Source organism: Sus scrofa, chromosome 8, assembly GCF_000003025.6.
Source record: "Sus scrofa isolate TJ Tabasco breed Duroc chromosome 8, Sscrofa11.1, whole genome shotgun sequence".
Taxonomy (NCBI): Eukaryota; Metazoa; Chordata; class Mammalia; order Artiodactyla; family Suidae; genus Sus; species Sus scrofa.
This window is the reverse complement of record NC_010450.4, coordinates 125,235,523-125,260,393: the sequence shown is the minus strand read 5'-3', so window position 1 is coordinate 125,260,393 and position 24,871 is coordinate 125,235,523. Positions and strand designations below refer to the sequence as shown.

Below are 24,871 nucleotides of genomic sequence, written 5' to 3'. Positions count from 1 at the left end.
TTGATCAGAGGACCTAACTTCTAATATTAAAGTGACTGATTTTCACCTTCCTGCTCAGTAAACTTCAGGGTCTTCACTTCTTAGGGCACACAAAGCTCTCTCAAAAAAACCAGGCAGTAGCCGCGGAACTTGCATACTGATAGGGATTTATCAAAAGCCCTCTCCTATTTTTAGCCAAAGCAACTGCTTGCCAATTCAGTTTCTGGAGAGAGAAATGCTTCCAGTACAAAACATTCAGGCGGGGCGGACAAAAATCCCCTAAGACTACTCCCACCGAAACTAGGTAGTGCAATTGTTTTTCCGCGACGGCTTCAGCTCGCCCCAGCAAGCCCGCGAGCTGGGCGCCGCCGCAAGCAGCCTGCTCCCAGCGCGGCGCAGCCCTGCCCGGCCCGAGGGCGTGGCCGGGAGCCGAGGGGGCGTGTCCTGGCGCGGGGGCGGGGCGGGTGGGAGGAGCCAGGAGGCGGAAGTTCCCGCGGGCGGCGGGGAAGGCGCACGCAACGGAGTCACTTGTCAGCTCTCGTCTGAGGCGGAGGCAGAGCCGCTGCGGCCCCGAGGTGAGTTGCCGTCCGCCGGGGATGTACGTCTGCGATCCCCGGTAGGAAGGAGGGAAAGAAGGGGTGGCCGTGCGCCGAGCGCTTGGGTGGACGCTCAGCTAGGGGAGAGGAGAGGCGCGCTGAGCGCTGGGAGGTTTCTCAGGTGTTTGCTGGACGCCCAACGGCTTGGGAGGAGAAGCGCCCTGGAAAAGGCGGCGCGGGAGTGGGCGCCAGGCCAGAGGACGGGCACCGGAGCCCGGGAGGGCCGGCACGAGCGCGGCGGAGGCAGGGACGCGGGACCCGGGCGCCCGGCGTGGCGAGCGCGAGCGCGGAGGGGCTCCCCGGGCACCCCCGCACCGACCTGCGATCCGGCTGCGGGGCGCCGCCGGGCACCCACCTAGGCGTCCCGGGGCACAATCGTCCTGTGCGAATCTCCGGGCGGTGTGGGTGGGAAGCGGGGCTAAACGGGAATGGCGTGTGCATTTTTTTTTATTTGCTCTCACGCCGAGAAGCGTGTATTTCCCCCGCATATTTAGGATTGTGTAACCTGTTAGGGGGAAACTTCCGTGCGTCCAGAAATAAAAGCTTTTTTAAAAAAACAAATCTGCCGTGAACGCCGGATTTATTAGTACTTGCGTACTTGTTGGGGCTTTTTAAAGGCTGTGCCTTCGGTTCGTTTGACAATAAGTGGAAAAAGGAAGGGCGTATGGACAGGGCAGAGCTTGGAAAGAAAATTCGTGGCTGCGCTGGGCAGGGCAGGTCTAGGGTGTGATCGCCAGATCCTATCCCAAGTCCGCCTTCCTGACCACGAGGACATCGCAACCCGCCTGGCCTCGGAAACAGCCGGCTCGGGAACCTTATTTGGCAAACAGGGCTAGGCGTGAACCTCTCCGCTGGCAAACTGTCTCGTCGCCTGCTTTCATCCAGTGCCTGTGGCTTTAGTTCTTTCACTCTATCTCCGCAGTCTCTGAGTCTGCGGAAAAAGAATCTCAAGATACTGCTTTAATTGCAGACTCTTCTTGTCACTCCCAGCAATTCATCAGGAGTTTTCCTTTCCCTCTTCCCACCCACCAAAGAAGCTTAGATAGAAGTGTGGGAAATACCAAGCTTCCTTCCCAAGTACTTGAGTGAAGACATCGTTCGGACTTTCCCTAAAGGAAATCCAGCACCATACAGAAGTTCCAACATTTTCTACATGTTTGAAAGCGGAGAGGCTGCTTGCTATTTCCTGCCTGCTTGGTATTTTAGGCAGACTTTGGGCATTAATAACCAGAGGAGAGACACCTGGAAAAGGCCAATAATGTTACCGTTGCTTAAGGGATCAGAATATTTTAAGGCAGGTGGAGCTAGCAAAGGGAGAATACTGGAAAGGAAATGACATGGACTAGGAATGAACTGACACGGGTTCCTGTAGTGTGGCCGTGACCTGGCCAGCGCTAGAAATTTTAATAACAAATGAGGGAAATCAGGAAGGAAACTCCAAGTAAGGGGAAGTTGCAGGTACATGGGTTAATATATGAATTAAATACATTTTCTTGTAGGGAACAATGAGATCAGAGGAAGTTGAGCCTGACTTTCACATTCTTCTCCTGACGAAGGTTAAAGATTAAAAAAGAAGGAGAGGCAGGCTGCCTGTGAAATATCTGTCGGCTTTATGCACTTTTAATTTGTGTTGTGAGCCATTATTAAAATAGTCTTTCTCTAGAAGTTCTCTGAAACTCTTTTATTACAGCAAGAAAGCAATTACATTATTTGTTGCCCCTTATGACGGCCTTACTGCTCATTTTTCACATACATCTAATAGTCTGACCTCTGGTTTGGCCTTTTCATCTTTTTAGTGCCTGTTACATCAGTACTGATGTAACATATTACCGCCTGGTAGTATGCTAGTGGAAAAGCCCGTTTTCTTTCTGGGTAGATGCAGTGAGGATTTTCACTGATTTTTTTTTTTTTAAGAGCTAGACTTGAAAGCATTTGTTTGTTTGTTTTGTTTTTTAGGTTCCCAGGCAAGGGGTCAAATCAGAGCCGCAGCTGCCAGCCCACACCACAGCCACAGCAACGTGGGATTCGAGCCACATCTGCAACCTACACCACAGGTCACAGCAATGCTGGATCCCCAACCCACTGAGCAGGGCCAGGGGTTGAACCTGCATTCTCATGGATACTAGTCAGATTCTCGTTTCCACTGTGCCACATCAGGAACTCTGGTAGACTGGAAAGTTTTGACTCATTTCCCCATATGAGAAGATGGAATCTGCTTGCCTTTAATATACCCAGTAGTTCAAGTATCTCCATCTGCCACTGTTAGTTTGGGGTGATGGAATAGTAATTTTGAATGGGTTAAAAAGTAGAATAATATTTTAAGACGGGTAATATCAGGTGATAATTTAGTTGAACAGCAAAGATTTCCCAAGGACGTGTGTCTTAAACAGCTTTTTAAAAATGTTTTAAAATTATTACACATCTGGTGCATTATTGATATTTTTAAAGAGGGAAATATTTGGTTTCTTAGTATTACATTTTAGAAAATCTCCATTCCTTCCAGTTCTCCCACTCACACATGACCATCCTAACAACCAATATCAAACTTCGTCACGCTTTTTTTCTTTAGTTTTTTATTATATAAAATTACTACCACGAGAGTCATTATGAGTGCACCTCTAGCAAAGCAGAAAAAAGAAAGCACTGAAGTGGTGCTTCTTTTCTAAAGCTCTGATTCCCTTTCATGCATTAAGATTAACCCCATATTCCTACCAGGTCTAGTCAGCCTTATTCACTGTCTGGTAACTGCTCCTGCTTTTCCTGGAGGTGTGTGCATAAGACAAAAAGTAGGTTCTGACTGAAATATCACTGTGCTAGAGTATATTGCCCATCACCTGTCTGAAGAAAAAGTAAATAATTACTTTAAATAAGGAAAATACTACGCCCCTGTAAGAGGATATACAAGTTGTAGTTTATGATTGGAGAGAATAGTTTTGTGCATTAAAAAGCAACTTACTTTAAAGAATTTAGTGTTTGGAAAGCATAAATGAGAGTTTACCAATTTGCATTTCTTTTCTATGTTAGAATAACTTTGAAATTAAGTAAGTGAAACTGAAGGACTCTTGCCAACTGCAGGCAAAAGAGAATGGGGAAAATCATTTTGAATTAAACCCGAAATAAAATTTTGTTCTTTTTAAAGTACAAAACCAAGTGTTGTAAGGTACTTTGATTTAAAGTTGGTATGCAGGAAGCCACAAATTGTCACAAGTTGTAAAACTGATCAAGTGTCTAGAAATATACTTTTTTTTTTTTTTTTTTTTAATTTTATGGCTGCACCCATGGCACATGGAAGTTCCTGGGTCAGGGACTGAATCCGAGCCACAGCTACGATCTATGCCGCAACTGTGTCAATGCTGGATCTTTTAACCCACTGTGCCAGCTGGGCATTGAACCCACACCTCCTCAGTGACCCAAGCTGCTCTAGTTGGATTCTTAACCCACTGTGCCACAGCTGGAACTCCTAGAAGTAACACTCTTGATATGGAATTTTTAGACTACAGAAATTGGCATGAGTTTATAGATTCTTTATTAGCTTGTAGCTTCATTTCTTTGCTATAGAAGTGGGAACTTCATATGGACTTATTCTGCATATGCCCTCTTCCCCACCAAACAAAATACTGAACATAGTTTAGTTGGGTTTGTATTCAATACAGTTAAATATGTAATAAGTAAGCTTTTGTGTTAACCATCTAATTTTTTTCCCCAGATCCTTTCATTTTTTGGGAATTGGACTTTGAGCCATTAGAACCATGAGCAACTACAGTGTGTCCTTGGTTGGCCCGGCGCCTTGGGGTTTCCGGCTGCAAGGTGGCAAGGATTTCAACATGCCTCTGACAATCTCCAGTGTAAGCAAACTTTACAGATTTTATTGCAAATGTTCATTCAGTGCTTAGTCCTGGAAACCTCGGGGCTGAGTTGTTGAATTCTCTGGATGACCTGAGCTCTATTTAATAGAATTGCTTATGGGATTTCATCTCAGCAAACTTAGTAACCTGTCATAAAGGGTAGGCTGAGGAGGGAGTTTAGCAAGGATAGTAGATTTCAATTAAGCTTATTTCCCCCATCTTATAAATAAAATGGAAAATGTTTCATTTTGGGCAGACCCCAAATCTTTGGACTCTTGTTCCTAATTTGGAGAATTCTCTGGACCTTAGTTTCTTCATGTATAACTGAAGGTTGCACTGTAGGATTTTCATGGACCCTTTCAGCTCCTAAAGCTGTCTGTTAAAAACTGTTGCTTAATATTGAATAAAATGACTATGTTTGGTATTGTTTCTCAGCTCACTCTCTGGTGAAAGTAGTAGCCTACAGTAAAATGGCCAAAAGCTACTTTTGAAGAAGAATCGAAGGGTTTGGATCAACAACTAGATAGCTAGCCTTTGAATAATTGAGATTGGCTGTTTACCTCATATGGATCTAGCTTGAATGTATTCTGGGTACATATTTTCAGGATATGTGTTCATGATGATGACACTGATGAGGGGAGTAACTATAGCTTTCATTTATTGAGACTAACTCTGTATAAGACACTGTTTTATCTCCAGTGGGTAATTACTGCTATTAATTACTTATATAATATTCTAGAGGGTTTTTTTTGTATATTCAGAAAATATGAATATCTATTCCCCTTTTACTTACACGGTAGCGAATTATACACACTGATCCACACATTGCTTTTCTTCTCAACAATTTATCATGGAGAACTTTCCCTATTAATATATATAGTTTTTCTGCCTTTTTTTTTTTTTTTTACCAGCTATATAGAATTCTCTTGTAGGGAAGTAGCATGTATTTAGGCAATCCCCTATCGAAGAGCATTTATATCGATTGGTTCCGGTATTGCTATTACAGGTGATGAAGCAGTGGCTATCATATATACTCAACTCTAAATATATAAATAAATATATAAATTTTTTGTCTTTTTTTTTTTTTTTTTTAGGACCAGACCTGCAGCATGTGAAGGTTCCCTGGCTAGGGGTCTAAGGAGAGCTACAGCTGCTGGCCTACACCACAGCCACAGCCACACCAGATCCGAGCTGCGTCTGCAACCTACACCACAGTTCACAGCAACGCTGGATCTTTAACCCACTGAGTGAGGCCAGGGATCGAACCCATACCCTCATGGTTCCTAGTCGGATTCGTTTCCACTGCACCATGACGGGAACTCCGATATATATATATAATTTTTTGATAGGTTGTGCAGTTTATACTTTGTGTGATACGTGAAAATACCTCTTCCCTGTCCACAGCATTACCAACAAACTTGCATTTTTGCCAGGCTCTTTATTTGCCTCATCTCATCTCATTCTCACACCAGCCTGTGAAGTGGTTGTACTGTTCTCATTGTATAGAGCTGTGCTGTGAGCTCACATGGCTGATGTGGAAGAGCTGGCCTTCAAGAAATTATGCTCTGCTGCTTCCCTAGTAATAGGCTTTATCATAAATTTAGGTAGATTGTTTCTCTAGTTAGATATTTAAAAGATATCTCTGGTTTAATTATATATGTAGTTATTATATATGTAGTTATTATGTATAAATATATACACACACACACACTGCTTCTTAGAGTGTATATATCCAACTTGATTTTGAAAGATTAAAAATAGGTTTACAACAATTACATGTCTCTGTTAAAACACTTCAAATCCCAGCTTACTGATGAATTTTTCTTGTTTCTTGATTGTGGATTTTTAAACAGTTATTCCATCACCAGATTTTGTCTTGATTCCAGTTACTCAGATTTTACAAGAAAACACAAACCTGCAATCTAGCCTGCAAGTTTTAAGACTTTTTATGGTTGGATGAAATTTTAAATGTAAAACATCCACGTGAAAATGTGCCCTATGATTTATTCCTCTTAGAGGGAAGCAGAGTTTTTTTCCTCTTACGGAAGAGCTGTTATGAAAAAAGGAACAATATTTGAATATTGTCTGTTTTCACATGCTGTTAACATTATAAAGTTTGACTATACTAGTTTATGATAATGGACTAACAAAACTTATTGTGTAAATACTTCCATTTTTGCTAAAAGCAAAGAAAAAAGTCCAGAAACACATTGACACCCAAATGCAACAAACCTAGTCATCACTTTGCTGTTTGATTATAGAGATGCAAATAGAATGTGTAAATTTTGTGGTACCAGGCCTTTAAGAACTTTTTCAGTGCTTCAGTTCCCTGGCAGACAATCTGAGCTCCATGTTGTTGATGCTGATACAACAGGACACTGTGTACATACATATGTGCCCTCCCCGGCACCGAAGAAATGCTTTCCTTGTGTAGACAGAGTGCTAATTAAAGGATTTTGAACATACTGATTAAAAGAGACTATGGTAACAAAGCTGCTGAGTTATTTCTGTTCTCTTACAAAAAGTCTCTGCCATCTCCTGTGACCTTTTTGGGCCTTGTGCAGCGGGGCATGCAATTCATTCTGGACTGGAGAGGATGGGAAGAGGAGGGGGAGGCGAGGGAATGTTGGCTCAACTGTGCAGCCAGGCTGTTGGCCTTTCATGGTAGTTATTTTTAACCCCTTGTGTGGTTCAGTTCAAACATGCCCAGTAATATCGCCTAATAAAGATGTGTGCCTAATAACTAATTTATAGTGTTATAGTAAGATGATTAATGTTATACCTCATCTTAATTAGTTCTCTGGTTGTATTTATTCTGCCTTAATTGTGTGCAATTATTGGGATATATTTCAGTGGTCTCTAGATTATTTAATTAATAGTATCAAGAAGCAATTAAAACCTCAAAGCATGCCTTCATACATGTCATTTAGTGATTCTCTTATTTTAAGGTGTATGAAATTCTTAACAAGGGCGAACATGGTATTTTCTTGGTTGTTATCTTTTATAGCAATAGGAAATTTTTTTTTTTTTTGGTCTTTGTAGGGCTGCAACCACGGCATATGGAGGTTCCCGGGCTAGGGGTTTAATCAGAGCTGTAGCCCCTAGCCCATGCCACTGCCACAGCAATGCCAGATCCAAGCCGCATCTGCGACCTATGCCACTGCTCACGGCAACACCAGATTCTTAACCCACTGAGCGAGGCCAGGGATCGAACCTGCAACCTCATGGTTCCTAGTCGGATTCATTAACCACTGAGCCACGATGGGAACTCCAGAACCTGTGTCTTTATAGAGTTCAAAAGTATATAATTTTTCCTCTGGTCAGATATTATTTTGTTGAACTCCAAATGGCTTTTTACATTCTCTTATAACATTGGAACTCTGATAGCAAATGTATTTGAAATAGATAGGCAGCTGGGATTTGAACATTGTTTTCTTGAGTATTGTTGCATATGAATATGTTGAAAGACTTGCTTTCTGAAAGCATGCAAACCGTAAAATTTCAACATTACTCTTGTTCCCCATCGTTTTTGAATGAGTTTTACTTACTTTTTTAGTAGGTGGATTTCTAAGATTGGCAATTCTTGCAAACTTTTCTAAAGGATCCTCCAATTGCTGTAACTTCTTGATCACATGTCATGGTCTTCAGTTTCCTATTTTTACAGTGGAGCACTGGCTACTGGAGTTTGTAGGCTGCCTTTTCACGACCCCATATTTATGGAATTGCCGTGAAGCCATGGAATGTGGGCATGGGTTTCATTGTAGCAGTGTGGGTTTGTTGGTCTTTGCCAATATATTTTACAAGAAGAAATAGGAGACTTTTGTTGCACAATTCAAGGCCGTGTGTTGGCAAGTTGATGCTCCTCATGATGGAATTACAAGAAGGATAGTGTATTTGTGAATAACATTTTAAGTACAGCATCCTAGAGTTAAGATGCTCTGCTCTGTGTTATTTTCTGACTTATGATATCAGAGTTTTCCCCTTAACCGTCAGTATTAGATTTCCGAAAGGTGATTTCCCAATTCTCCGTCAACACATCTATGGTATTTCTTTAGCAGATAAAATGAGGGAAGACATTTTAATACCCAAATAATAACATTTCAATTCTCAAGAGTTAGGGGAGGATCAGTCGTTACCAAGACAGACAGAATTTTAGTTGAATTTGAAAAGCAGAAGAAATGTACCATTTCGTGGACTACGGAGCGCTGTTTAGGAGTATACATAGCGCAGAGAACTGTAAAAACACTGCTGTGAATTCATTGATTCGGTATTTAAAGGCATAGTGCCCAGAAACCATTGAAGAAGAGACAGAGTATTGGGGACTGCAAAGCCTGGGGAGAAAAGAAAGAAATGCATTGTTAGAAAATGTCTTCAGACCTGTCGCAAGACAATATTTGATAAAAAGGCAGAAATAACAGATAAGTGCTTCAGTGGGCATAGACCTTTGGTTGTTTGGGGGTAGCGAGTTGCCTTCCTACAGGAAGTACTAATGGAACTAGTCCTTGAAGGATGAAATCTGAACACCTCCAAGTTAGCATTTCTGTGTTGGTTTCCAGTGCAAAGTGAAGGCAAAGACTTTTCTTCCATTGCTTGTCTCTGGGTGAAGCTGTGAATATAGCTGAGTGATTCTCCAGACAGGCCAGCTGCAGCGTTTCCCTCCTGGAGGAAGGGAGAAAGGGACTTTCAGTGCCTAAGCTGAAATGGGAGAACCATCCTACCTTGAATAAATGGGCCCATTGTTCATTTTAAGCCGTTGAGTATTTTCTTTTACATTCCCTCCCAACTGCCCAGTCGTTACGCCAAGTTAGAAAGTTAATAATTTACTTTGTTTAACTCCATAATGTATATTTCACATGTATGTTCACCCTCTGCTTTTAAAATATTAATTACCTTTTGTGTGGGGGCTCAGAGACCTGCCTCTTCCCATGTGGCAGTTTGCTATCATTTGTAGGGATGAGGGTCTAGAATCTGAAGATAAATCTGGAAATGTTTTTCTAGTCTGATCTTTGTCAAGAAATGAAAATCTTTATCAGTGTATTTTTTTAAGTTAATAGTTTTAGAAAAAAGGGGCTTTTTTTTTTTAAAGTTTTTAATGACTATTGGGCATTTTGGAAATTTACTTATTAAAATAAGGAATAATCCTGGTATGCAGGATTTTTGTGTCTGATGGAGGAAACAGTATTTTAGGGATTGAGTGAAGTCAGAATAGCACTATTTATGTATGTATATATGTATTTGTTTATTTATTGGCTGTGCCTTCGGCAGGTAGACGTTCCTGTGTCAGGGATCGTACTTGCCCCACCGCAGTGATCCAAGCCACAGCAGTGACAACGCTGAGTCCTTAACCACTTGGCCACCAGGGAATTCCAAGAACAGCACTTTAGACCTAAGTGAAGGAGATTGTCATACAACCTGTTCATCTGCTCACGAGTGAGGTCTAGTGTTTACTTAGACTGAGAATCCTGAAGCCTGTAGACTTATTTTCACTTATTTATTTATTTTTTTCGTTTTTGGCTGCCCCGTGGCAGATGGTGTTCCCCCGGCCAGGAATCAGATCTGAGCAGCAGTTGTGACATAAGTGGCAGCTGCTGCAACGCCAGATCCTTAACCTGCTTTTTTGGGCCACGGATCGAACCAGTGTCTCAGCGCTCCCAAGAGGCCACCCATCCCATTGCACCGCATTGGGAACTCCTGTTTTTACTTATTTTTGAGAACTTTCAACACAAAGAGCTTGTCTTTATGATGGCTGTTGGTCAGGCTGCCATGTGACTGTGTGGTTAACCTGGTGTCTTTGAAATATCCTGTTTGCAGTAGTTCTTACCCAGATTGCCGTGTACCTCAAGGCATGGCCTTTTCCCGGGGTCACAACTGCATGGAAGAGAAATCTGATAGGAATTAGTTAATCCAGAAGCAAACATTGCTCTGGATAAAAAGGGTTGTTTCTTTGGCACCTTATAAAAGATAATTGTGTTTCAGTTTCAGTAGGTGAGACTCTATCTAGAGCTTTGTTTAAATTTTAAAGATGTAGAAATATTGAGTATATAATATAAAGCTTGACAGGAGCCTAGCCTGTGAAATGTTCATATGTAAGGATTTGCAAATAAATGATACAATAATGGGAATGAAAAGAAGACATTAGTTTAACAAAGTAATGAGCAGTGACCATAAGTGACCCCTCATTTAAGTCCTCTGGGCACAGAGCTAATATATGACTCTTCTGGGAATTCAAGTTTGTTTTTTTGATTACAGAGTGGGAAAAATCACTTTCATATAGCACAGGTACTCTTCCCCTCTCCTTTCTTTTCAGTGGTAAAATATTGAGGTATGGACAGAGCAGAGAGTATTGAATGCATGTTTCAAGTTAGGTTTGGGAGAATTTTTTGTCAAATCATACAAAGGAATCTCACATCTTCACTTCCCCTGTCTTCTGTCACATTATTGTTCTTTTTTCTTTCTTATTGCATAAGTGGCATTGTCTATCCTTCTGCAAATACTCAGATTTCTTTTATGGCTGAGATTCTTGCCCATTTAGTGTGATAATTACTGGAACAAAGGTCATCAGCCTCATTGGCATTTAGCACATTTAGCAAGGCTAAGCAGTTGCAGCAAATGTCCCTGTCCAGCCCAAAAGGAGGAAAGTAAAGCGAGCTGGGAAAGTCGACAGGAGGAACTGAAAAGAACAAGTTAGATGGAAGGAAAAGAGAAAGGCAATTTTAAAAAGGCAACAATGGGAACAGTTGTTTACTGGGTCCAAGTTGGTACTCAAGAAATCTTAACCCTTCACCTTTTTCTCCCTTTTAAAGTTTGGTGAATTTGTGCTTTTCTTTAGGTAAGACATTTGTGTGTGTTGAAAGCCAAGTGATTCAGTAGGGTTTTGAGGAAAGAGTCTCCTGTTGCCCTGTCATTAAATTGCTCTGCTTGGAAGCAACCTATACTAGCAGTTTCTTGTGTATACTTCCAGGGATAAGCTGTACCGAAATGTGAAAATAAGTATATATCCTCACCCCCCCAACACAAATAGTGTCCTTAAAAATATACTTTTTTTTTGGCATTTTGCTTTTTTTTTCACTTAAACCCAAATCAGTAAATATATCTTCTTCTTTTTTTTTTTTTTGTACAGCTGCATTATATTTGAATTTATCATAATTTATTTAACCAGTGAACCTGTGGCATATGGAAGTTGCCAGGCCAGGGGTTGAATTGGAGCTGTAACCACTGGCCTCCGCCACAGCCACAGCCATGCCAGATCCAAGCTGCGTCTGCAACCTATACCACAGCTCCCAGCAACGCCAGATCCTTAACCCATTGAGTGGGGCCAGTGATCTAACCTGTATCCTCATGGATACGAGTCAGGTTCACCACTGAGCCACAGTGGAAGTCCATGTCTCTAATCTTTTTGTTTTAGTAACACTGTGATGTAATTTTTACATCTATATCTATATATGGCATATACGTGAGCATATCTGTCGGATAGATTCCTAGAAATGGAATTGCTGAATCAAAGGGCTCTATGCATTTGTGATTTTGACTGATACTGCCAAATATCTCTGTAGAGATACTCCTACCTGCAATTTGAGAATGCTGGTTTCCTCATACCTGTGCTAGCACATGTTTCAACAGACTTTGATCTTTCCAATCAGATGGGCCTGTTTCCATCTTTCACCTTTCTTATAGGGCTTAATCACAGGTATTCTACAGAGGACCCTATATGTTTTTAAGTGGTTCATTTTTTTTTCCATTTTGCATGAGAATGTATGAACAAAAACGTGCTGATCTTTAAAAGATTTCACGAACTTTGAGGGGATACTGTTATGTGAGTTTTTCCATTTAGAGCTTTGATTAGTAATTATCCTCTATCATTTGTTTCCTATTTCCCAATGGATTTCCTCTCTCTGTTAACATATTATTTCCAATTATGGGGTGAACTTTTTTTTTTTTTTAATGGAACAGTTTTTGGCATGGTGCCCTGTCATAGACTTTCTGAAAAATTAAGCATTTAATTGAATCGAGTTTCTTTGGAGTTTCTCCAGTAGCCGGATATATTGTGTAATTTCAAATCCCGCACGTCACTAGCTCCTTTGAAAGCATGTGACAAGGTGACTGACCATAACAAGGTGTTTGGCCTGGTCCCTGGGTGTGGTAAAATTCACCCTTGGGAGCCTCACAGTGTTTTCCTATCAACCTTTATTAGCCAGTGGAGCATAGCAAGTCACAGTGGTTTATAGTGTCTCATGGCTTAGTGAGTCAGGCATTGGGAAAGCATTTAGACTTGTGGCACGATGTTTTTCTTCGTTCTACCTGGGTGTAAGCCGCAGAGCCTCTAAGGGTTGGTAGCCTCGCTGATAGGGTCAGGATGCCAGGACTGTGTGTATTTTACACACTTAAAGATGAGGGAAGGAGGGATTTCCCTTTTAGTATGTTGCTTGTAAAATTTTAAATATGATGAGAGAGATTTGGAACTAGATAAGAATTTGTAGGAGTTCCCCTCGTGGCTCAGTGGTTAGCGAATCAGACCAGGAACCACGAGGTTGCGGTTCGATCCCTGGCCTCGCTCAGTGGGTTGAGGATCTGGCATTGCTGTGAGCTGTGGTGTAGGTGACAGACGCGGCTTGGATCCCGCGTTACTGTGGCTGTGGTATAGGCCGGTGGCTACAGCTCCGATTCGACCCCTAGCCCGGGAACTTCCATATGCCGCGGGAGCGGCCCAAGAAATAGCAGAAAAAAAGACAAAAAAAAAAAAAAATTTGTACCATTTGTCATTTGAAATTTGTGACTCATTAATTCCTAGGATTCAGAAATTGACTTCACAGTGCCCACTGTTCTTCCTGATAATTGTCTTGGCTAAATTTTGATTTACCAAAAGCAGAAGTAGGTGTTGAATGACGGTAACAACTGAATCCCTGTTGATTGCATTGGGGGTTTGAGTGTTGTGATTTGCTTGTATTGAGTATCCAGTGATTAGCCCGGTATTTCTCACATGATTTCTGAGATATTAACTTTTAGAGATGCTGAAATTAAAACATTTAATAAGGTTGTGTAATAGCTAGCCAGAGGAGATTGTGGGTATGTTTTGAAAGTATTTTGCTTCTAGAGAAAAGATACTGGAGGACAAACGTCCTTAAGAAAACAAAGGCTTTATTCCTTCACTTGCAACCCTTAGAGATGTTCTGCAGAAAGAAGTTTGTATATAAATACAAGCATTGTTACTCATGTAATTATCACATTCTCTTGCAGTATCTCCATGCTACTGACTTCCAAATAGTCTGTAGATGCTTCTTTTGATCTTTTTATACTAAGGATTTCTGTTTACATCTGCCTTTATTCATTCTGGGAGGTTGTATTTCTTTGGTATCTAATTTTCAGAGTGATAACTTTGATATTTTAGCAGACAAATGTGTTTCCAAACTTTATCAATGGCTTATTCCCTCCTAGGCTGGTTCCTCATCCTCAGGCTGGCACTTTGCCCAGGCAGAAATTCTAAAATCCTATATTTGATACATCATTGCCCTGTTATAGAACTGTAGGGCTTCCTGTTACTTACTGCTTAACCCCTCTGCCTGCCATTCAGGCTGTATGTCGGTGGGCCTACTTAATGGAACGGAGCTTGTGGTCTAAACTGCCTGTTCTGAACCCTGAAGTCCTGGTTCTCTTTATTCTTCATGCACAATACCTTTATTCCTTTCCTTTCCTTTCTCTCTCTCTCTCTTTCTTTCTTTCTCTCTTTCTTTCTGTCTGTCTGTCTTTCTTTCTTTCTTTCTTTCTACCCCCTTCCTTCCTTTGTAAATACCTTTCTTCTTTCATAAATACCTTTATGTCTTTCATTTTTTTCTTTCTTCTTTCTCTTTTTTTCTCCTTCCTTCCTTCCTTTCTTCTTCCTTTCTTCCTTTCTCTCTTTCTTTCTTGCTCTGCTCCTGTGGCATATGGGAGTTCCTAGGCCAGGCATTGAATCAGAGCTGCAGCTACAGCCTGTGCCACCGCCACAGGAAGGCTGGATCTGAGCCACATCTGTGACTTACACCACAACTTGCAGCAACTCCGGGATCCGTAATCTACTGAGCAAGGCCAGAGATTCACATTGCATCCTCACAAAGACAACATCGGGTCCTTCTGCTGAGCCACAACAGGAACTCTCACAGTACCTTTATTTCTTATATCTGAAGCCCTCCCCGTCCATTAAGGTGCATTTATATACCAGGTGCTCTTTGAAATGTTTGACTGCTCCAACTCACGTGGGTCTCCTTTCTTTCCTTTATTAAATAATAATGATGAAAATACACTAACATAGATCGAGCCCTTGTTATTGTCTAGTCCCTACTCGAAATATTTTGCCCATGTTTGATTGTTTAATCCTCATGACAACCTTTGAGCAAGTATGATTTAAATCTCTGATTTTCGGATGAAGGAACAGAGACAGAGAAATTAAATATAATGCTCAAAGTTGCATAGCTGGTAATTGGTTAGGCTTAGGATTTGATAGCAGTCAAACTGAATAGTGATACTATAATGCTTTCAACCCGTGTACTCTTCTGGTTTGCTGCTGACAACTGAGTTTTTGTGTGTGTTTCTCAAAGAGAGAATACATACTATAGAATTAAAGGCTTGTATAAATGGATTATTAAGAAAAAATATGACTAGTTTCTAAACTAATCATCAGCATCATCAGTGAGATTTTAAAATTTTAGCTTCTAGGCCCCAGATTTTGAATTCAGGATGTTTAGGGATTTTCACATGCTTTTATGGATATTTCTCATGTACCATTGAATTACATTTTGTATACTTATGTTTGGGAAGTCTCTGTGGCTTTTATTTAAAAAACCGTATTTACATTATGGATCTTTTGTTATTTAGATCATTGCAGAAAAAAAGGTTAAGGCTAAGTTGCAGTGGAACTGTCATTGACTAAATACTGTGACAGATCTACTTTTCTTCAACTACTCATCTTTTTACTTTTTCAGAATTCAGTCACCCTAGGTCAAATCCTTTTTGGAAATAAATGTCAGTTTTAATAATACATGATACCATGCTTTAGTCCTGTTATAATGCCGAAAGTATCTTGGTGACAAATGATTTACAGGACTTTGAAGTTGACACAATACTTAGAATATTTTAACACTTTAAATTTAATAATGAATGTTGATTGCTGAAGGCATCTTTGGCTATACTTGGTTTTGTTTTGTACGTCATTGTTATGCTAAAGTGGTAGCATTTAAATGAAGAGGAACTGGTTATAGTCTTTAAAGCCATGGGCCAGAGATCCGTTCAAATTCTTGATCTTCACGCTAGGTTTTCCTGGCAGTACAGTTGAAGTACACAGCTAGGTCATCTATTTTGTTAAATCATGAACCTCTCTCACCAGGGGGAAAATCTTCTACAACTCTGGGTCTCATTTACTCAGGATCATATTAAAATTCCCATTACATCTTCCATAACTGTTGACTGAGATCATAATGATGATAGGAGACAAATGGGAAGTCGGGTTGCAGTTGTAGTAGTCATCTGTATCTTTGACAGTTATAATTAACGGATGAAACCTTTTGCTCTTCTTTGTTTTTGATCCTAGACCTTGTTTCTGCGACATGCCCCAGAGATGACTTAATGTAATAGCTCTCTACCTCTCTAGATAGAGACTTGCCGTTGTGTTATCTTGAATCTGTTTTCTCTGTATGTGACCCAGGGGTTCTACTTCTGTCCTTCAGGGTCACACACAACAAAGGATAGCCCTTGCTCACATTACAGCCTTTTAAATAGGTGACTGAGCTGTATTTCCTTTTGAGTCTTGCGGATGTTCTGTTGGAAGCCGTTTCTTCAAATGTTTCTCTCATGACAGTTGCCTCTCTTCACACTCCTGAGCATTTGCCTTTGGAAGTAATTCAGTTTCTAAATGTTTTTCTGTGTTGACTCCCAGAACTGAACCTAACACTTCACATATATTAAGACTTACTGAATTCAAAAAGGAATATTAAAAAAAAAATACCTCTTAGGCGGTGGGCTTGGTAGAATTCTCTGTATACTTTCGTACTGTTGGAAATGTTTACAGTTTATGTGTCTTTTGTTTAAAAAGTGAATGAAAATTAAAATTGGCCTATGCTTTGTATGTGTGCAAACTCAGGCTCATGTGGACACATATGGAGGTTAGGAGAGACTGAGAAGGGCAGGTGTTTGTGTATGTGTGTGCTGTTTGCATGAAAGATCAGGGGGTATCATGGGAAGGAATTTAAGGAACAGGTAATAGGAGGTGTATTCAAGCTTAGTCTTTGGAGATTGTATTCTTCTTCTTATTATTATTATATTTTAGGAGAGATGGGTAAATTCTTGGTAGAGCAGAGTATGTCCTCTTGGTTTTATCTGGTCTCGAATGATTCATGCTAGAGCCCTAGGAGGAGAAGGTGTTAGTTACCACATTTGATGATCGCCTACTGTGTACTAGACTTGAGTAGAGAGGGCGGTTCTCTATTTTCTGACATAAAGGTACATGGAACATGATAGGGAACTTAAGAAGGAGCTTGCGAGTAGGAGAGGATATCTATGTAATCAGACTTAGGAAAAGACCACAGTAACATGTATGTTGACCACATAGCCCGGTTAGGATGGCAAGGGACTTCTCGACCAGGGTCTGTAGAATCCAGAGAGGAGACAGAAGTAGCAGCAACAGACAGGATTTGCTGGAGCTGCATCTGGGCACAGAGCCGTTTATTGATTGATTGATTGAATGAATATCTTTTCTAGGGCCGCACCCGTGGCATATGGAGGCTCCCAGGCTAGGGGTCTAATCAGAGCTATAGCCGCCGGTCTATACCACAGCCACAGCAACTCGGGATCCGAGCCACATCTGCAGCCTATACCACAGCTCACGGCAACGCTGGATCCTTAACCCACTGAGCGAAGCCAGGGATGGAACCCACAACCTCATGGCTCCTAGTCAGATTCGTTAACCACTGCGCCACGATGGGAACTCTGAGCCATTTATTTATTATCATTATTGAGTAGCTAACCATATGCTCAGTACAGGTCTAGGCACTGAAAGTACACAAAACGAAGTCCTTATTCTTATGACCCTTACATTCTAATAACTCACAAGTATTTAGATAAATAAGCTACAGAATAGTTGGGGGAAGGGGAGAAGGGGTAAAGGGTGGTACTTGAAGTTGGGCAGTCAGCAGAGGTCCTTCTGACTGATGGCGTAACGCTGACTTAAGCATCAGAAGCCAGTTGTGGGAAGAGCAAGAAAAGCACTGCAGGCATGGAGAACAGTAAGGGCCAAGGCTATGAGGCAGGAAAGAGCTTGGGTTTCAAGGAAGAGGAAAGGAGGCCAGTGTGGCCCGAGTGCAGTGAGCAAGGAGGGGAGTGTCCTGAGATGAGGGAGGGGAGGGAAGCCTAGCGTCAGAATGAGGGCGGAGGAGGCTTAAGGTAACGAGAAGATGAGAAGGATGACGTGGGGGGTGATGGTGAGACAGCTGGGGCTTTGAGAGGGATTCTCATTCCTCTGGGTTAAAGCTGAGGGAGGGAGAGTAGCTTACTGCTCCTGTGATTTTTACCATCTCTGCCAGCTGGTATGTTTTAAAATTGGTTTTGATAGACATTTCAGGGGAGAATTCCAAAAATTTTTTGAGCAAGGGAGTAACCACAGAGCCTTCCAAGGTGACGACTTGGAAGGAAGATGCTCGTTTTAATATGTTTGTTTGAAAAAGTTATTTGTAACTCGTAACGCATTCATTATTTTCTCACTGTTATGTGTACGCTGATGACCAGTTTTCTATTTTGTGTTCTTTGAAATTTTTTTGTTATCACTGTAAGAAGCAGCTTTTTTTGCCAGATGGCTTCTGTTTTCATTTCCTTGTGATGTTATGACCTCTTCTACTTTAATAAGGAAATGTTGCATACACATTCAGTAGTTGTTTACAAATTATGCTGGTGACACTTTTGTTCGGGTCTGCCTCCAAGATAAAGTGAGTGTTAGAGTGTTTATTCTAGGTTAGGTATGTTGAACTGAAAAATATTTTTTTAATAGTGTCTATTTTTAAAAAGAATGTTTTAGCCTGTTGGTCAGTATGACCAGTGCCCAAAGTTATGTTTTCTGGCCCTTTTATTATTTCAAGGGGAGGGCGTTTTTATAAGATTTAATGGTTTTCATTTGTGAACTTTTCAGAGACGTCTCTTGAGCAGGGTCAACATCTAATAAGACAAGCCTGACAGTTGACACTTCAGTAAATTCAGATTTTCTTGCCTTAAATATGTTATTAATGGATAAAAGTGTTATCAATATCATGTAGCTCCAGGTCCAAAATAATATAAATCATTATGCCTTAGCAAATGATGTAACTGCATACTTCTTATTTAAGGTCAGCTTTTCATAAATGCAGGGAAATAATGAGTTTTCTAATTTGGGGGTATTTTTGCAAAATAATACTCTACAACCATCTTATGAATATCTATGTTACATTAAGTATGACAAAATAATAATAGTTTTAAAAGATGATTTTATCTTAAGATTTAAAATAATCTAATAGTAATTAATTTACAGCCTTAAAAAAAAAAAAAAAACACTACTAGCAGTCCCTTTCCCGGAGTCTTTGCACAACACCAGCTTCTGGTGTATTGACCTCTGCTCTTTGCCTGCTCTTGTGTTCGTCTGACCCTAGCCACCTGCAGCTGGAATGAGTGCCTGACCCAAATGTAGACAAAGTTAGAAAATCTGTTTGTGGTCATACTATTTATACGCTTTATTAATTTTATGAAATGTAAAATTTAGAAGTTCCCACCATGGCACAGCAGAAATGAATCCGACTAGGAACTATGAGGTTGCGGGTTCGATCCCTGGCTTTGCTCAGTGGGTTAAGGATCTGGCATTGCCATGAGCTGTGGTGTAAGTCGCAGACATGGCTCGGATCTGGCATTGCTGTGGCTCTGGCAAAAGCCAGTGGCTACAGCTCCAATTAGACCCCTAGCCCGGGAACCTCCATATGCCACGGGAGCGGCCCTAAAAAGACAAAAAAATAAAAAATAAAATAAAATTTAACTAGTCTGAATTTTAGCCGTACAAATAAAGGTAAAGCATCGCTGTTCATCCATTGACTTATTTACTTACTCCACAAACATTTACTGAACATGGTTAATATGCCAGGCACTGTCCTAGGCACTGGGGATACGGTCATGTGAATACAACAAACTCTGCCCTTCCAGACCTATACTTTAGAGAAGTGAAGAAGAAGAGATAATAAGTAAAAATAGGTGGCGATAAATAGTGTGAGGCAAAACAGAGGAGTGTAGGGCGAGGGAGCGAGGGAGTGGTGGTTGGATGGAAGTTACTGGTTTATAAATAGAAGGTGAGCAAATAAGGCATGGTAATAATAATAATAATAATAATAATAATAATATGGTGACATTGAGGAGACTTGGATGAAGTGGGGAGAAGAGCATTTTGGGCAAATGGTAAAGACCCTGGGATGAATGTTTGCTTTGCATGTTTCAGGTACAGCCAGACTTCAGTAGCTGGAGCAGATTAAGGGGGGAGAGTGATGGGAAGTGACTTTAGAGAGTTGAGGTATTTATTTCCTAAGATTAGCTGTAATAAAACCCACAGTAGCTTAGCTGATAGGACAGGAGCATTTTGCCTGTAGATTAGAATAAGACCTTGTCAACAAAGAGAGGGTTTTGTGGGGTTTTTTGTTTGTTTGTTTGTTTTGGAACACAGTACACAGTACTGTGACACACAGTAAATATTTTCTCTGAAGTCTGAAAAGTCTGCTGATTGCAGTGTTATTTTATTCAGGATTGATATTACTTTTTTTGTGTGTGTGTGTGACTTTTTAGGGCCGCATATGCAGCATATGAAGGTTCCCAGGCTAGGGGTCTAATTGGAGCTACAGCTGCCGGCCTACGCCACAGCCACAGCAACAGAGGATCCAAGCTGTGTCTGTGACCTACACCACAGCTCATGGCAACGCTGGATCTTTAACCCTCTGAGCAAGGCCAGGGATTGAACCCGCAACTTCACGGTTCCTAGTCGGATTTGTTTCTGCTGCGCCACGATGGGAACTCCCAGGATCGATGTTACTTTAAAAAATTTTTTATTATAGTTGATTTACGATGTTCTGTCAATTTCTGCTGAACAGCAAAGTGACCCAGTTATACATATATACCTTCTTTTTCTCACATTATCCTCCGTCATGTTCCATCACAAGTGACTGGATATAGTTCTCTGTGATATTCCTTTTTAATGGTAGTTGAGGTTTAAAAGGTTGTAAATGTTGGTATTTATCTCCTTATTAGTACTTCAGTTTACATGTAGGAAGAGTAATTATAAATGCGAGGTAGAGTCAGATTTAATATATATTTCAGTGATAGTAACTTTTGTGGAGGGTGACTACTCATTAATTTCATTGCCGTCACCTTTACAAGAATATTTACTTTGAAAGATAAGGTGAAACAAAAACTTATTTTTGTCTTTTCTCCAAGATTTTGGTTTTACCCTTATTTTTCAGTTCCATAATGGAGATTGAGAAATTTTAGTATCTGTCGGGTAATCACTTAAAGTAACAGGCTGGTTATTAAAGGCATACTGATATGTAAAATGATCCAGTCCATTGAAAGATTTATCAAATAATACGTGTGATTGCCTTTTAAGTTTTATTTTCAGAAACATTTCCTGGGAAGCTTTGGTCTCATTACATTGGACGATCATTAAAATGTTTCATTTGTACCTTGCAGGAATGACCTTTGGAAGTCAGCTAGCTTTTCCCGTGGGCTTGTCTTCAGTCCAGTTGTCCTGGCTTCTGTTAGAGTCACCAGATTACATTTTTTTTTGAAATTTAAAATACAAATAGCTATTCCATTGAATCTGTAGATTGCTTTGGGTAGTATGGCCATTTTTACAATATTAATTTTTCCAGTCCAGGAACATGGAGTATCTTTCCATTTCTTTACATCTTCTTTAATTTCCTTGATTAATGGTTTATAGTTCTCAGCATGTAAGTCCTTTACCTCCTTGGTCAGGTGTATTCCCAGGTATTTGATTTTTTGTGGTGCAATTTTAAAGGGTATTGTGCTTCTGTATTCCTTTTCTAATATTTCATTGTTAGTTTACAGAAATGCAACTGATTTCTGAATGTTAATCTTATGTCCAACTACTTTGCTGAATTTGTTGATCAGTTCAAGTAGTTTTTGGGTTGAGTCCTTAGCGTTTTCTATATGTAGTATCATGCCATCTGCATACAGTGACAATTTTATCTCTTCTCTTCCTATTTGGATGCCTTTTGTTTCTTTTGTTTGTCTGATTGCTGTGGGTAGGACTTGCGATACTATGTTGAAGAGCAGTGGTGAGAGTGGGCATCCCTGTCTTGTTCCACATTTTATTGGGAAGGCTTTTACTTTTTCTCCACTGAGTATTATATTTGCTGTGGGTTTGTCATAAATGGTCTTGATTATGTTAAGGAATGTTCCCTCTGTACTCACTTTGGTGAGAGTTTTTATCATGAAGGGATGTTGGACTTTGTCAAATGCTTTTTCTGCATCTATTGAGATGATCATATGGTTTTTGACTTTTCTTTTGTTCATGTGGACCTGAATAGACATTTCTCCAAGGAAGAGATACACATGGCCAACGAACACATGAAAAAATGCTAAACATACCTGATTATTAGAGAAATGCAAATCAAAACTACCATGAGGTGACACCTCGCACCAGTCAGAATGGCTGTCATTAATAAGTCCGCAAATAACAAGCGCTGGAGAGGGTGTGGAGAAAAGGGAACCCTCCTACACTGTTGGTGGAAATGTAAGCTGGTACAGCCACTATGGAGAACAGTATAGAGGTACCTTAGAAATCTATACAAAGAACTACCATATGATCCAGCAATCTCACTCTTGGGCATATATCTGGACAAAACTTTCCTTAAAAAAGACACATGCACCCGAATGCTTTATTGCAGCTCTATTCACAATAGCCAAGAGGTGGAAACAACCCAAATGTCCATTGACAGACGATTGGATTAGGAAGATGTGGTATATATACACAATGGAATACTACTTAGCCATAAAAAAGAATGAAATAATGCCATTTGCAGCAACATGGATGGAACTAGAGACTCTCATACTGAGTGAAATAAGTCAGAAAGAGAAAGACAAATACCATATGGTATCACTCATATCTGATATCTTATATACAGCACAAATGAATGTTTCCAAAGAAAAGAAAATCATGGACTTGGAGAATAGACTTGTGGTTGCCCAGGGGAGGGGGAGGGAGTAGGAAGGATTGGGAGCTTGGGGGTAATAGATGCAAACTATTGCTCGTGGAATGGATTTACAATGGGATCCTGCTGTGTAGCACTGAAAACTATGTCTATATACTTATAATGCAGCACGACAATGGGAGAAAAAATTATGTATACATGTATGTGTAACTGGGTCCCCATGCTGTACAGTGGGGAAAAAAAGCGTGTTGGGGGAAATAACAATAAAAAATAAAATAAAATAAAATAAAATACAAATAGCTAAACACTTTCTTAGGGAAGACAGTTTTCCCAAAGTGCTTTATTTTAGTATCACCACAAGCCTACATTCTTTTTGAGACTTGTTTTATTATTGCCAGACAAATATCTGTTAGCCCAGTTAAAAATTTAATAATCAGTTGTATTACCTTTTGTGTCAGTGAAGCCCCACCCTTTTAACTTGTCTGAAGGAGGGGCAAGAAATGTTATAAATAGAAATTTTCTCATCAAAGGCAATTTCTGTGTAAAGGACAAATTTGTTCTAAGGGAGAGCTATTTTCTAATCTAATAGTAAAGCTCTGAATGTCATCCAGATGATTTGTTTTTCTGGAGTTGGTAACAATTTGAGACTGATTTTTCAGCAATTTTGTGAAGCAAGTGTTTCCTTCAGCATAATTTGGAAGTTGATTTCGCAGCCTGTTTAAATAATTAGGTCTCATACCTCTCTAGCTTTGATAATCCAGGTTTTTCAAATACAGTAGCTTGAGTTTCGTGGTCAGATTTGGCTTTCACCAGAAATGATGATTGTTAATTTGCATTGATGTTAATTTTATTTTAATCTCAAGTCATAGTCTTTCTTCAAAGAGGAAAATAAAAGTGACAGCAGAAAAATAGAAAGGTAATTAAAGGAGCTTGGGGGAGAGGGAGATAGTGAGTATAATGGGTATAGAGTTTCACTTTTGCAACATGAAGTTCTAAAGATCTGTTTCACAACAATGTGTATATATTTACCACTACAGGACTGTGCAAATTGATGTGACTTTATTTGATCGACATAAAATGATCAGTTTATAAGCCCTTGCTATTTCTTATACATAGTACGAGTATACATTCTAAAAAAATTTTTACCGAAGTGCCGAAGAAGTAGTAGTAGCATTTAAACAGGAATGAGTAGACAGCAAATTATTACTTTTACTTGAAATAATAGGACCTAAAATTTAACTTCAGGGATTGATACAGGAATGGTAACATGATTTCTTAACTAAATTGAACATACTTAACCAAGGAATAGCCTCTATACTTAAAGATAGTGGTAAGCGTGTCAATTGGAAAATCATCTCTCAGTTCAGTAATGCTAGTTTACTGAATTCAATTCTGCCTTCTCTTTAAACACACATATATACCACACACATGTATATGTATATATATGGCTCCCAGGTCTTTTAAACTACTAGGTAACTCTTAAAGTTGCATCGTATCTAAACTTAAAATACGTTGGGATTTCCCTGCTGGTTTAGAGGTTAAGGATCTGACACTGTCACTGCTATGGTACAGGTTCAGTCCCTGGCCTAGGAAGTTCTATATGCTGTGGGCATGGCCAAAACAACAACAAACAGAAATCAAAACCTCAAAATATGTCAAAAATACGCCTACACAACTCATGAGTCTAAGGTATGGATGCATTTGACAATTTAGTATCAACGCTCAAGCTTGATTCATCTTATTTTGGTGTTAACACGCGCACAGAGCGTATACGTGCTTGAAGCCAGTGTTGAGTCTTACTTCAGATCTTCTGGACTCATTGCCCTTGTTCCCTTTATAGCTTGTATAGCCCATGTTATTTCTCACTGGATGGTGTTTGTAATTCTGATGTTTTGAATGTTTTGGCTTAAGTAGGTAAGAGTGTCACTTTGTTTTTTTTAGGTAACTCAAACCTCTTCCCGCTTCTTTCTACCTCAAAATATAGTCTGTAGAATTGTTGTGAATAACTGTTAGATTTTGATGAAGAGTTTTTCTCTGTCATTGTCTTATTTTGAAAATAGTAATTTATCACAATCACATTTTCAAGAGAACATTTTACTTCTGATTAGAAAAATTATATATATACATTCTAGTTGAACATACTTTTTTAAAAAAGAAAATACTTGGAAAACAATGACAAAAAAAAATTAAAAACAAAACAAAACACCTTAGCAAACCTTAAGTCTAGCTACCCAGGAAACTGTGGACATGTTCATAAATA

The 24,871-nt window shown here is 40.0% G+C and overlaps 1 protein-coding gene across 13 annotated transcripts in view; it reads left to right on the top strand.

Annotated features, from left to right (window-relative positions):
• PDLIM5 (PDZ and LIM domain 5) overlaps positions 425-24,871 on the top strand; it is a 215,943-nt gene continuing 191,496 nt past the window's right edge. For 9 of the 13 annotated variants that reach the window (XM_021101756.1, XM_021101753.1, XM_021101752.1 and 6 more), the window contains exons 1-2: positions 425-554; positions 4,282-4,420. In XM_021101756.1, the coding sequence (XP_020957415.1) occupies positions 4,325-4,420 (96 nt within the window). In that variant the 5' untranslated portion in view covers positions 425-554; positions 4,282-4,324. Of the gene's footprint in view, positions 596-4,281; positions 4,421-24,871 lie in introns of all 13 variants that reach the window. The other 4 variants (XM_021101758.1, XM_021101757.1, XM_021101750.1 and 1 more) reach the window with 3 other exon arrangements.